This window comes from Cherax quadricarinatus, chromosome 8 (genome assembly GCF_038502225.1).
Source record: "Cherax quadricarinatus isolate ZL_2023a chromosome 8, ASM3850222v1, whole genome shotgun sequence".
NCBI lineage: Eukaryota > Metazoa > Arthropoda > Malacostraca > Decapoda > Parastacidae > Cherax > Cherax quadricarinatus.
In genome coordinates this window covers 9,777,567-9,790,775 of record NC_091299.1, presented here as the reverse complement: position 1 = coordinate 9,790,775, position 13,209 = coordinate 9,777,567, and the positions used below count along the sequence as shown (strand labels likewise).

Genomic DNA, 13,209 nt, shown 5'->3' with positions numbered 1-13,209 from the left:
GGGAGTATGGAAGAAGTGAATGTTTTCAGATATTTGGGAGCTGACTTGTCAGCGGATGGGTTTATGAAGGATGAGGTAAACCGCAGAATTAATGAAGGAAAAAAGGTGAGTTGTGCCTTAAGGTAGCTGTGGAGACAAAAAAAAGTTATCCATGGAGGCACAAAAGGGAATGTATAAGAGTATAGTGGTACCAACAATCTTGTATGGGTGTGAAGCATGGGTTGTAAATGCTGTAGAAGGAAAGAGGCTGGAGACAGTGGAGATGTAATGTCTAAGGGCAATGTGTGGTGTAAATACTATGCAGAGAATTCATAGTGTGGAAATTTGGAGGTGGTGTGGAGTTACTAAAAGTATTAGTTAGAGGGCTGAAGAGAGGTTGTTGAGATGGTTTGGTCATTTAGAGAGAATGGAACAAAGCAGAATGACTTGGAGAGCATATACATCTGATAAGGAAGGAAGGTGGGGTAGGGGTTGTCCTAGAAAGGTTGGTGGGAGGGAGTAAAGGAGATTTTTGTGGGCGAGGGGCTTGGACTTCCAGCAAGCGTGTGTAAATGGAATGAATGGAGACAAATGGTTTTTGGGACCTGACAAGCTGCTGGAGTGTAAGTAGGGTAATATTTTGGAAATGGGAAGTACAATGCCTGCACTTTAAAGGAGTGGTTTGGGATACTGGCTGTTTGGAGGGAAATCTAAGTTGCTGTATATGAGCGCCTCTGCAAAGACAGTGATTATGTATGAATGATGGTGAGTGTTGAATGATGATGAAAGTTTTGTTTTTCTTTCTGGGTAACTCTGCCTCAGTTGGGAAATGGCCAACATGTTAAAAAATATATAGACAGTGTTTTTAACTCAATAGCCAACTCCTACAAAGACAGGATGACCCAAAGAAAACACATTCACCATCATTCACTCAAGTGCTGTCTTTTCAGAAGTGTGCTGAAGTCACAGTCAGAGTACCCTCCAACTGAAACAACCCCACCACTCCTTCAGATTATATGAACACATAACATAATTTTTTTTTTTTTTTTTAACATGCTGGTCATCTCCTACAGAAACAAGGTGACCCATAAAAGAAACACTTTCACCATCATTCAACACTCATCATCATTCACACAATCACGGTTTTTGCAGAGGCATGCAGATATGACAGTTCGAATGACACTCCAAACAGCAAATATCCCAAATCCCTCCTTTAAAGTGCAGGCACTGTACTTTCAATCTCCAGGACTCAAGTCTGGTCAACCTGTTTCTCAGAATCCCTTCACAAAATATTATGTTGCTTACATTCCATCAGATCATTAGGTTCCAAAAATCGTTTGTCTCCATTAACTCCTATCTAACAAGCTCAGTATTGTAATTAATGCACACATTACACAGATGTCCTAGGTAGTAGGTTGGTAGACAGCAACCGCCCAGGAAAGTACTACCGTCCTGCCAAGTGAGTGTAAAACGAAAGCCTGTAATTGTTTTACATGATGGTAGGATTGCTGGTGTCCTTTTTTCTGTCTCATGAACATGCAAAATTTCAGGTACGTCTTGCTACTTCTACTTACACTCAGGTCACACTACACATACATGTACAAGCGTATATATACATACCCCTCTGGGTTTTCTTCTATTTTCTTTCTAGTTTCTTGTTCTTGTTTATTTCCTCTTATCTCCATGGGGAAGTGGAACAGAATTCTTCCTCCGGAGGCCGTGTGTGTTGTAAGAGGCGACTAAAATGCCGGGAGCAAGGGGCTAGTAACCCCTTCTCCTGTATACTAAATTTGAAAGGAGAAACTTTGGTTTTTTCTTTTGGGCCACCCCGCCTCGGTGGGATATGGCCGGTGTGTTGAAAGAAAGAATTACACAGATGTCTTCCACTATTAATCTCAGATTGTGTCCCATAAAGAGACAGGTAATGTATAAGCAAATTATGCATGAACACAAACAAGGTATACAGTAGACAAAACTGACTTTTTTTTTACAAAAAAAAAAATATCATTATTGTTATAACTACAGTGTTTGATGACCATTTCATGCCTCACTTAAGCTTAACTTATGAAATGTTTATATATCTTACAACTACTGTAAATAAATGTCATTAATCTTCCAGGTGAAGGCAGTGGCAAAACGTCTATTATTAACCTTTTGCCAGGGTGCCTCATGTAGATCTCTGCTCTGAACAGTTTCCTCAGACAAGCTGTGATCAGTAAATTTTGGCCTAGATATGAGAGAATGGGTGTTTGGTGAACATGCACAGTATAAAAAATAAAAATCCTGCCCTATGCGGTCCATGGTGGAAAAAGCAAAACTTTGATCTTGTGCTTGGTTTAACCCTTTCAGGGTCCAAACCGTAGATCTACGCCATGAGCTCAGCTCACTCTGATAAGCTGTGAGAGGTAAATTTTTGCCTAGATATGAGAGAATACATCTATGTGGTATGTGTGTTCCACATAAAACAAATCCTGCAGCACAGTGTATAATGAGAGAAAAAAAACTGAGACCGTAATTTTCGATAAATCAGCGACTTTGCAGTGTTTTTTCATGTTTTTTATAGTTGTATTTGTGATTTCTTGGTCTCATGTGATAGAATGGAAGATATATTACAGAAATAGAGATGATTTTGATTGGTTTTAGTACTGAAAATGGCTTGAAACTGAGCTCAAAGCAACGGAAATGTTAAATTTTTGCTGATGCTCAAGAGTAAACAAATGACCTCACATGTCTAATACACGCCAGCTGGTGGGACCAATATACGTTCACAAATGTGGTGATATTCATACAATTATTACAATATTGCTTAACGGTAAATCTTCTATTTTTTGGTTTGAATAAAAATTCATTATGTGAATAAAAAATAAAAATGGAATTCATTTGTAAAGCCTGATGAACAGAGGAAATGTTAGTTTAGTACCAGGAATGCTTGCATTGTTTATCCTGGACCCTATTTTGAAATTGGAATATTCTGAACCTTGCATTAAATTGGCCAAATTACCAATTTCTGATCACTTTATTTTGTAGTTGAAACAGCTGAGTTGGCGATTTCTTGTGCTCAATCGATAGAATAGAAGTAATACTAGTGAAATATCTAAGAATTTGGTCGACTGGAATAATGTAATTGGCCTAAAATGGGAGTTAAAGTCGGCAAAATCATTGGCGCGTAAATATTGCAGACACATCAAAATTCGCAAGAGCATAATTTCGTCAATTTTCCATCAAATTTCGTACTTTCTGTTTTATCACCTTCAGAAAAAGATTCTCTATCATTTCATAAGAAAAAAATAACACAATTATGTTTTGAAAATTCTTGGACCATGGTGCACACTTTGAAATTTGGCCTCTGGACCCTGAAAGGGTTAAAATAGTGACTGAGGTGTTTATCTGAATGACTTTTATAGTTTTATTGGCTGTTTCTTGGTATCATTTCATAGAATGCAAGACATACTACTAAAATAAAGATGATTTTGGTTGATTTCAAAAGCAGAAGTAACTTGAAATCTGGCTCAAAGTAGCAGAAATATTTGATTTCTGCTAATTTTCCTTCAGACGAATAAGCCCCCCCCCCTCCCTCCCCCACATCCCTGGTCTGTTTTATGAGTTTTTAACAGATCTGATTCAATTATTGTGACACCATGAACCATGACCAATCATTCATGGTTATATTTTATTATCTAAGAATAAGGCAAATCTTCAGTTTCTTGTGATTATGAATTTAAAATGAAAGGCAAGTATAATATAGAAGAGGCCTGGGAACATGATTAATGAACAGAGCCAATGTTGTTTTAGTGACTGGTGGGTCTACACCGTTTATTTTGGACTATTATTTAAATTGGAATTTTTTATTGTGTAAAATTGACCAAATTACTAACTTCTTTGCACTTTACAGGATAGCTGTATTAGTTGAATAGGTTATTTCTTGGGCTCAACTGATAGAATGGAAGGCATACTAGTGAAATAGGTAAGAATTTAGCTGAATGGAGTAATGTAATATGAATAAAATAGGATTCAGTCAGCAAAATCAACAATGCATAAATTATGCCCAGACCACTTATGTTGTGCCTGCGTAATTTTGTACATTTTCCATCAAATTTTGTACTTTTGGTGTCATTACCTTCAGAAAAAGATTCTCTTCCATTTCAGAAGAATTTTTTTTTAAAGTAGACACTGAAAGTAATATTAATTTTGGGGGTCTAGACAGTGAAAGAGTTAACACCAAGATTGCTAACATGATTTACACAAGCTGACAATTTAATATTATTCTGTTTATTAATAAAATAAAAAAATGCATATGACTAGCTTTGCTGACATCTGGGAAAACATAACATTAAGGAATTACCAGCAATTATAACTAATGGCTAAGACATACTAGGTAGTACGTTGGTACACAGCAACTGCCCAGGGAGGTACTACCATCATGCGAAGTGAGTGTATAACGGAAGCCTGAATTCGTTTTACATGATGGTAGGATTGCTGCTGTCTTTTCTCTCTCTCATAAACATGCAAGATTTCAGGTACATCTTGCTTCTTCTACTTACACTTAGGTCACACTACACATACATGTACAAGCATGTATACTATATACACTCCTCTGGGTTTTCTTCTATTTTCTTACTAGCTCTTGTTCTTGTTTATTTCCTCTTATCTCCATGGGGAAGTGGAACAGAATTCTTCCTCCATAAGCCATGCATGTTGTAAGAGGCAACTGAAATGCCGGGAACAAGGGGCTAGTAACCCCTTCTCCTATGTAAGTTACTAAGTTTAAAGAGAGAAATTTTTGTTTTTCTTTTTGGTCCACCCTGCCTCGCTGGGATACAGCTGGTTTGTTGAAAGAAGAAGACTAAGACATACAATGCAGGTGAAACCATGTGCAGCAGGAAGGATTAAGTGTAGAAATGCAATTCCCATGACACAAAATGTTAAGGCAAACTAGATCCTTAATTTCAATAATATCAATATTATTGGAGCGAAACAGAATGACTTCAAGAGTGTATCAGTCTGTAGTGGAAGGAAGGCGGGGTAGGGGTCGGCCTAGGAAAGGTTGGAGGGAGGGGGTAAAGGAGGTTTTGTGTGCGAGGGGCTTGGACTTCCAGCGGGCATGCGTGAGCGTGTTTGATAGGAGTGAATGGAGACAAATGGTTTTTAATACTTGACGTGCTGTTGGAGTGTGAGCAAAGTAACATTTATGAAGGGATTCAGGTAGTAGGTTGGTAGACAGCAACCACCCAGGGAGGTACTACCGTCCTGCCAAGTGAGTGTAAAACGAAGCCTGTGATTGTTTTACATGATGGTAGGATTACTGATGTCTTTTGTCTGTCTCATAAATATGCAAGATTACAGGCATGTCTTGCTACTTCTACTTACACTTAGGTCACACTACACATACATGTACACATTTATTTATACACACTCATATGAGTTTTCTTTGATTTTATCTTAATAGTTCTTGGTCTTATTAATTTTCCTTTTATATCCATGGGGAAGTGGAATAAGAATCTTTCCTCCGTAAGCCATGCGTGTTGTAAAAGTCAACTAAAATGCCGGGAACAATGGGCTAGTAACCCCTTTTCCTGTAAAGATTACTAAAAAGAATAAGAAGAAGAAAATTGTCAAAGTGGGAAGTCTGAATGTGCGTGGATGTTGTGCAGATGATAAGAAAGAGATGATTGTGGATGTTATGAATGAGAAGAAGCTGGATGTCCTGGCTTTAAGTGAAACAAAGCTGAAGGGGGTGGGAGAGTTTCAGTGGAGAGGAATAAATGGGATTAGGTCAGGGGTTTCAAATAGAGTTAGAGCTAAAGAAGGAGTAGCAATAATGTTGAAGGATAAGCTATGGCAGGAAAAGAGGGACTATAAATGTATTAATTCAAGGATTATGTGGAGTAAAATAAAGATTGGATGTGAAAAGTGGGTTATAATAAGCGTGTATGCACCTGGAGAAGAGAGAAGTGTAGAGGAGAGAGAGAGATTTTGGGAAATGTTGAGTGAATGCGTGGGGAGTTTTGAATCAAGTGTGAGAGTAATGGTGGTTGGGGATTTCAATGCTAAAGTGAGTAAAAATGTTATGGAAGGAGTAGTAGGTAAATTTGGGGTGCCAGGGGTAAATGTAAATGGGGAGCCTTTAATTGAGCTATGTGTAGAAAGAAATTTGGTAATAAGTAATACATATTTTATGAAAAAGAGGATAAATAAATATACAAGGTATGATGTAGCACGTAATGAAAGTAGTTTATTAGATTATGTATTGGTGGATAAAAGGTTGATGGGTAGGCTCCAGGATGTACATTTTTATAGAGGGGCAACTGATATATCGGATCATTATTTAGTTGTAGCTACAGTTAGAGTAAGAGGTAGATGGGAAAAGAGGAAGGTGGCAACAACAAGTAAGAGGGAGGTGAAAGTGTATAAACTAAGGGAGGAGGAAGTTCGGGTGAGATATAAGCGACTATTGGCAGAAAGGTGGGCTAGTGCAAAGATGAGTAGTGGGGGGGGTTGAAGAGGGTTGGAATAGTTTTAAAAATGCAGTATTAGAATGTGGGGCAGAAGTTTGTGGTTATAGGAGGGTGGGGGCAGGAGGAAAGAGGAATGATTGGTGGAATGATGAAGTAAAGGGTGTGATAAAAGAGAAAAAGGTAGCTTATGAGAGGTTTTTACAAAGCAGAAGTGTTATAAGAAGAGCAGAGTATATGGAGAGTAAAAGAAAGGTAAAGAGAGTGGTGAGAGAGTGCAAAAGGAGAGCAGATGATAGAGTGGGAGAGGCACTGTCAAGAAATTTTAATGAAAATAAGAAAAAATTTTGGAGTGAGTTAAACAAGTTAAGAAAGCCTAGGGAAAATATGGATTTGTCAGTTAAAAACAGAGTAGGGGAGTTAGTAGATGGGGAGATGGAGGTATTGGGTAGATGGCGAGAATATTTTGAGGAACTTTTAAATGTTAAGGAAGAAACAGAGGCAGTAATTTCATGCACTGGTCAGGGAGGTATACCATCTTTTAGGAGTGAAGAAGAGCAGAATGTAAGTGTGGGGGAGGTACGTGAGGCATTACGTAAAATGAAAGGGGGTAAAGCAGCTGGAACTGATGGGATCATGACAGAAATGTTAAAAGCAGGGGGGAATATAGTGTTGGAGTGGTTGGTACTTTTGTTTAATAAATGTATGAAAGAGGGGAAGGTACCTAGGGATTGGCAGAGAGCATGTATAGTCCCTTTATATAAAGGGAAAGGGGACAAAAGAGACTGTAAAAATTATAGAGGAATAAGCTTACTGAGTATACCAGGAAAAGTGTACGGTAGGGTTATAATTGAAAGAATTAGAGGTAAGACAGAATGTAGGATTGCGGATGAGCAAGGAGGTTTTAGAGTGGGTAGGGGATGTGTAGATCAGGTGTTTACATTGAAGCATATATGTGAACAGTATTTAGATAAAGATAGGGAAGTTTTTATTGCATTTATGGATTTAGAAAAGGCATATGATAGAGTGGATAGAGGAGCAATGTGGCAGATGTTGCAAGTATATGGAATAGGTGGTAAGTTATTAAATGCTGTAAAGAGTTTTTATGAGGATAGTGAGGCTCAGGTTAGGGTGTGTAGAAGAGAGGGAGAATACTTCCCGGTAAAAGTAGGTCTTAGACAGGGATGTGTAATGTCACCATGGTTGTTTAATATATTTATAGATGGGGTTGTAAAGGAAGTAAATGCTAGGGTGTTTGGGAGAGGGGTGGGATTAAATTATGGGGGATCAAATTCAAAATGGGAATTGACACAGTTACTTTTTGCTGATGATACTGTGCTTATGGGAGATTCTAAAGAAAAATTGCAAAGGTTAGTGGATGAGTTTGGGAATGTGTGTAAAGGTAGAAAGTTGAAAGTGAACATAGAAAAGAGTAAGGTGATGAGGGTGTCAAATGATTTAGATAAAGAAAAATTGGATATCAAATTGGGGAGGAGGAGTATGGAAGAAGTGAATGTTTTCAGATACTTGGGAGTTGACGTGTCGGCGGATGGATTTATGAAGGATGAGGTTAATCATAGAATTGATGAGGGAAAAAAGGTGAGTGGTGCGTTGAGGTATATGTGGAGTCAAAAAACGTTATCTATGGAGGCAAAGAAGGGAATGTATGAAAGTATAGTAGTACCAACACTCTTATATGGGTGTGAAGCTTGGGTGGTAAATGCAGCAGCGAGGAGATGGTTGGAGGCAGTGGAGATGTCCTGTTTAAGGGCAATGTGTGGTGTAATTATTATGCAGAAAATTCGGAGTGTGGAAATTAGGAGAAGGTGTGGAGTTAATAAAAGTATTAGTCAGAGGGCAGAAGAGGGGTTGTTGAGGTGGTTTGGTCATTTAGAGAGAATGGATCAAAGTAGAATGACATGGAAAGCATATAAATCTATAGGGGAAGGAAGGCGGGGTAGGGGTCGTCCTCGAAAGGGTTGGAGAGAGGGGGTAAAGGAGGTTTTGTGGGTAAGGGGCTTGGACTTCCAGCAAGCGTGCGTGAGTGTGTTAGATAGGAGTGAATGGAGACGAATGGTACTTGGGACCTGACGATCTGTTGGAGTGTGAGCAGGGTAATATTTAGTGAAGGGATTCAGGGAAACCGGTTATTTTCATATAGTCGGATTTGAGCCCTGGAAATGGGAAGTACAATGTCTGCACTTTAAAGGAGGGGTTTGGGATATTGGCAGTTTGGAGGGATATGTTGTGTATCTTTATATGTGTATGCTTCTAGACTGTTGTATTCTGAGCACCTCTGCAAAAACAGTGATAATGTGCGAGTGTGGTGAAAGTGTTGAATGATGATGAAAGTATTTTCTTTTTGGGGATTTTCTTTCTTTTTTTGGGTCACCCTGCCTCGGTGGGAGACGGCCGACTTGTTGAAAAAAAAAAAAAAAAAAAAATTCAGGGAAACCGGCAAGCCGGACTTGAGTCCTGGAGATGGGAAGTACAGTGCCTGCACTCTGAAGGAGGGGCGTTAATGTTGCAGTTTAAAAACTGTAGTGTAAAACACTCTTCTGGCAAGACAGTGATGGAGTGAATGATGGTGAAAGTTTTTCATTTTCAGGCCACCCTGCCTTGGTGGGAATTGGCCGGTGTGTTAATAAAAAAAAATAAATAATAATAATAACCAATATTAATATAATATCAAGTCTGGCAGGCCGGACTCGAGTCCTGGAGATGAGAATACAGTGTCTACACTCTGAAGGAGGGGTGTTAATGTTGCAGTTTTATAACTGTAGTGCAAAGCACCCCTCTGGCAAAACAGTGATGGAGCGAATGATGACGAAAGTTTTTCTTTTTCAGGCCACCCTACCTTGGTGGGAATTGGCCGATGTGTTAATAAAAACAAAATAAGGTACAATCAATCAAATGCAGCTCTGGGTTCTGGAGGGATTTCCTGATCTGAGGGGTCTCACATTTTTGGGTCCAAATCTCAGACAATCCTCACAATCAGGAGCCAGATCTGAGGGTGTTTACCTTTCTAAGCCTGTAAATCGAGGACCCTAGAATCCATAAACTCATTTGAACTAAGAAATGGATGTGAGGAATTGTACCATCATCATCTTTACCTTATTTTGCAATTGCATGAGATGTGAAGGCACTTGTGAGGAAGAGATAGAGAGATTATTAAAATTACATTCATGGGTAAGCTATCAAACTTTAACCCTTTGACTGTTTTTGTCATACATATAACTCTTACAAGCCAGTGTTTTTGACGTATTAACACACCAAAATTCTAGTGGCTTTAAATCAAGCGGGAGAAAGCTGGTAGCCCCACATGTGAGAGAATGGGTCTGTGTGGTCAGTGTGCACAGTATAAAAAAATCCAGCAGAACGCAGTGCATAATGAGAAACAAAAACACCGACTGTATTTTTTTTATTAAAACGCTGATTTTGAGGTGTGTTTTCGTATAGTATTTGTTGTATTCTCGTTTTTTTGGTCTCATTTGATAGAATGGAAGACATATTACAGAAATAGATATGATTTTGATTGGTTTCCTGATGAAAAGAACCTTGAAATTGAGCTCAAAGTAGCAGAAATGTTTGATTTTTGCCGATGTTCAAGAGTAAACAAACGACGTCACCGTCCAATATATGTCCAACTGGCCAGTCTAATACACAGTCATGAATGGGCTGACATTATTTATACAATTATTACAATACTGCAGTAGTCTGCATAACAGTAAATCTTCTATTTTTTGTGTGAATAAAAATTCAAAATAGAAAGCAAGAGTAATATAAGAGGAGCCTGGAGACATGACTAATGAACAAAGAAAATGTTATTTTAGTGCCAGGAATGTCTGCATTGTTTATTCTGGACCCTATTTTGAAAATGGGAATCTTTTTTAATTTGTGTACAATTGGCCAAATTGCCAATTTCTGACCACTTCATTGGGTAGTTGAAATCTGTAAATGGGCAGTTTCTTGTACTCAGTCGATAGAACAAATGGAGTTCTAAAGAAATAGTTATGAATTTGGTTGACTACAACAATGGAATTGGCCGAAAATAGGGCTCAAAGTGGGCGAAATTGCCGATGCTTATGTATCAGTGAGATCGCTAACTTCGCGAGAGCGTAATTCCGTAAATTTTCCATCAAATATCGTACTCTTGGTGTCATTACCATTGGGACAAGATTCTTTATCATTTCATTAGAATTTCTTTTTTTTTTTTTTTTTTAATATTTTGCAACACAAAGACACACTTCAGGATTTGGGGTCTCGACAGTCAAAGGGTTAACAGTCACACAGCACCTCAGGAATGGTAAGTAAACAGATTTAATCCATGAAAAAGGAGGTTAATTCTAATTCCTTGGATTAAGAGCCTTTCACCAGCATCAAGGTAACCTCTTGAAAAAAAAAAATTAGAGAATATGGGTCCCCCCTCACTCAGCATCCTCTTCCTTCTCACAACAGGAGACACAACGTTGCTTCCACACACAAGTGGTGGGAAGTTAGGATACGTCATACATCTTAAAGCATACAGTAACACAACACACATTTTATAATTTACCTTCATATACCTCTCCTCAAATGTGTCCTCCAGTTCTTTCATTCGCTGTGTATCTTCTGCACGACTTATTGTACTCGTGCTCATAACTTCACTCTGACAATCATGGACTGAACCAGGGTCACTATCTAATGGCAGGGCTGTCTGAAAAATTTATGAAGTGGCTTAAGCAATATTTATATTTTTTCATAGTGGTGAGAGAAACTTTCCACAGGTCAAGTACAACAGAAGCAATGGTATCAATATATTTGGGCGGTTAGCAATGTGCAATATCAATATTAGGATTATTAGCAACCTGTGATGTCACTGAAGATGTGGAGGTCAATAGAAACCTTCATTTCTAAGGGAAGCTTCTATCTTGTATCTTCAACATATTGTTTCTTCTATACCTGGAGTTTACCTGGAGAGAGTTCCGGGGGTCAATGCCCCCGCGGCCCGGTCTGTGACCAGGCCTTACCTAATTATCATATGCTCTAAAACTAATTATCATCAGAAAGCCACAGTCATTTTAATAGTACTCAAGTAAAATATAAAGAATGTATCCACTAATCCTTTAGTATTTTATACTCTAAACAACTTTCTACCATCAACAAAATTTTTAATCCGCATACCATATTACATAATAAACTATACTCTAATTCCAGAAACATGGCAAACCACTAACAGTATGGTGAGTAAGATACTGATTGCAGAGGAATCCTTATTGCTACATTGTTTTACCACGAGTTGGCTCTATCATGCACTTGATCAAACTAATCTATAGCAATAAAAAAAAAAAAAGTTATAAATGACCATAATTTTTAATTAAAGGTGAGGACTGGTAAGCCAGTGGAAGGCCTCAGTCAGGTGACCAAAAGCTCCAATGGCTGGTCATCATCTGACTTAGACCTGCAGCAGGAAACTCTTGTCCTGTTGCCTGACAAGCCTTACTTAACCCGTGGCAACACATCATACTAATAAATATTTCTGTACAGTCTTACTCAAAATATTGTAATTATTCAGTATGTCTGCATTTCATTTCTTGCATTTTCCTTTCATTCCATCATTCTTTCTAATTACCACCCTCTAAAAAAAATAACAGCAAGACTCAAACTAAGTATCCTCAAACCACCTCAGTCATTACATATCTTTGAACATTCCTAATACATTTAATTCTACACTCTACTTTTTGTTTTTATTTCACCTATATTCTAGACTGTAGTCCCATCCACCAGAATAAAATGCATCCATTACACTAACTTTCATGCTCTATTGCATAAAATTAATATAATAATCAAGATACTGCTAATTGAGGGTTTTAACTCTAAGGCATAGATCAATACCTTCTTTAAATTAGTCTTCTCTTGCTCCAGTGTTTTAACCTCAGAGTCACTATTGTGATGGTCATTTTGTGCAGGAGAAGTGACTGTAGAATCACTGTTAAATGAGTGAAGCCTCTCTGTGATGGTCTGTAGTTGTTCTTGCTTACTAGCTAATTCAGCTTCATACTTGTACATATGTGGAGAAAACACAAAGATTAATAAAATATTCTAACTATTTACAAAAAAAAATCTTGATGAAGTAAAAGGCATTCTCTTGTTGCTCCAATAGTAATGTTTATAGAGAAAACAGAGATAAAAATCTCTCTATAAAAAAAAAAAATGCATGGGTGGCAGTGTACTGAGGGTGTATGGACACAAAAATCATATAATGACAGACTGGTGAAGAAGGTATACATTAATACAGATGGCAAATGGAAAGGTATAGATACAGTATAAAAATGTTTTTGTTAATAACTCAGAAACTTAACTGATTACAGAACTTTTGTGGAAAATCATGGACTGTATCAACAGCCACAAATTATTCAAAAGTTAAGCAATTTACCTTCACTTTTAATTCCTTTAACTGAATAGTAGTTTTCTCTAGTTCTTCAGATTTTTCTTTGTTAGAATCCTCTAGTCGGGATATCCTTTCTCCTCTTTCCCGGAGAATCTTATTCATTCCATTCAGCTCAGTCAGAAGATCCTCACACCGACCAGTGGACGCCTCAATGGAAGACCTCAGCTGAAGCTTTTGGTTGTCTGCATCTTTAAGTTCCTTCTCTATGTGTTCCTTTTCATGTTTTAAAGCCTGAGAAAATTGTGGTCTGACTGACTACAAATATTATGTAGTAAATTTAATGTCATACCTAGATACGACTTGGTAACTTACTGAAGGTACCAGGTTAATCCATATAAGTGCAAAGTA

General features: G+C 37.9%; 1 protein-coding gene across 2 annotated transcripts in view; it reads right to left on the bottom strand.

Moving 5' to 3' along the window:
* Positions 1–13,209, bottom strand: part of GCC185 (GRIP and coiled-coil domain containing 185 kDa) — a 145,199-nt gene that overhangs the window by 103,559 nt on the left and 28,431 nt on the right. For both annotated transcript variants that reach the window (XM_070082846.1, XM_070082847.1), the window contains exons 6-8: positions 12,847–13,092; positions 12,306–12,470; positions 10,987–11,127 (exon numbers count right to left, since the gene is read on the bottom strand). In XM_070082846.1, the coding sequence (XP_069938947.1) occupies positions 10,987–11,127; positions 12,306–12,470; positions 12,847–13,092 (552 nt within the window). The remainder of the gene's footprint in view (positions 1–10,986; positions 11,128–12,305; positions 12,471–12,846; positions 13,093–13,209) is intronic.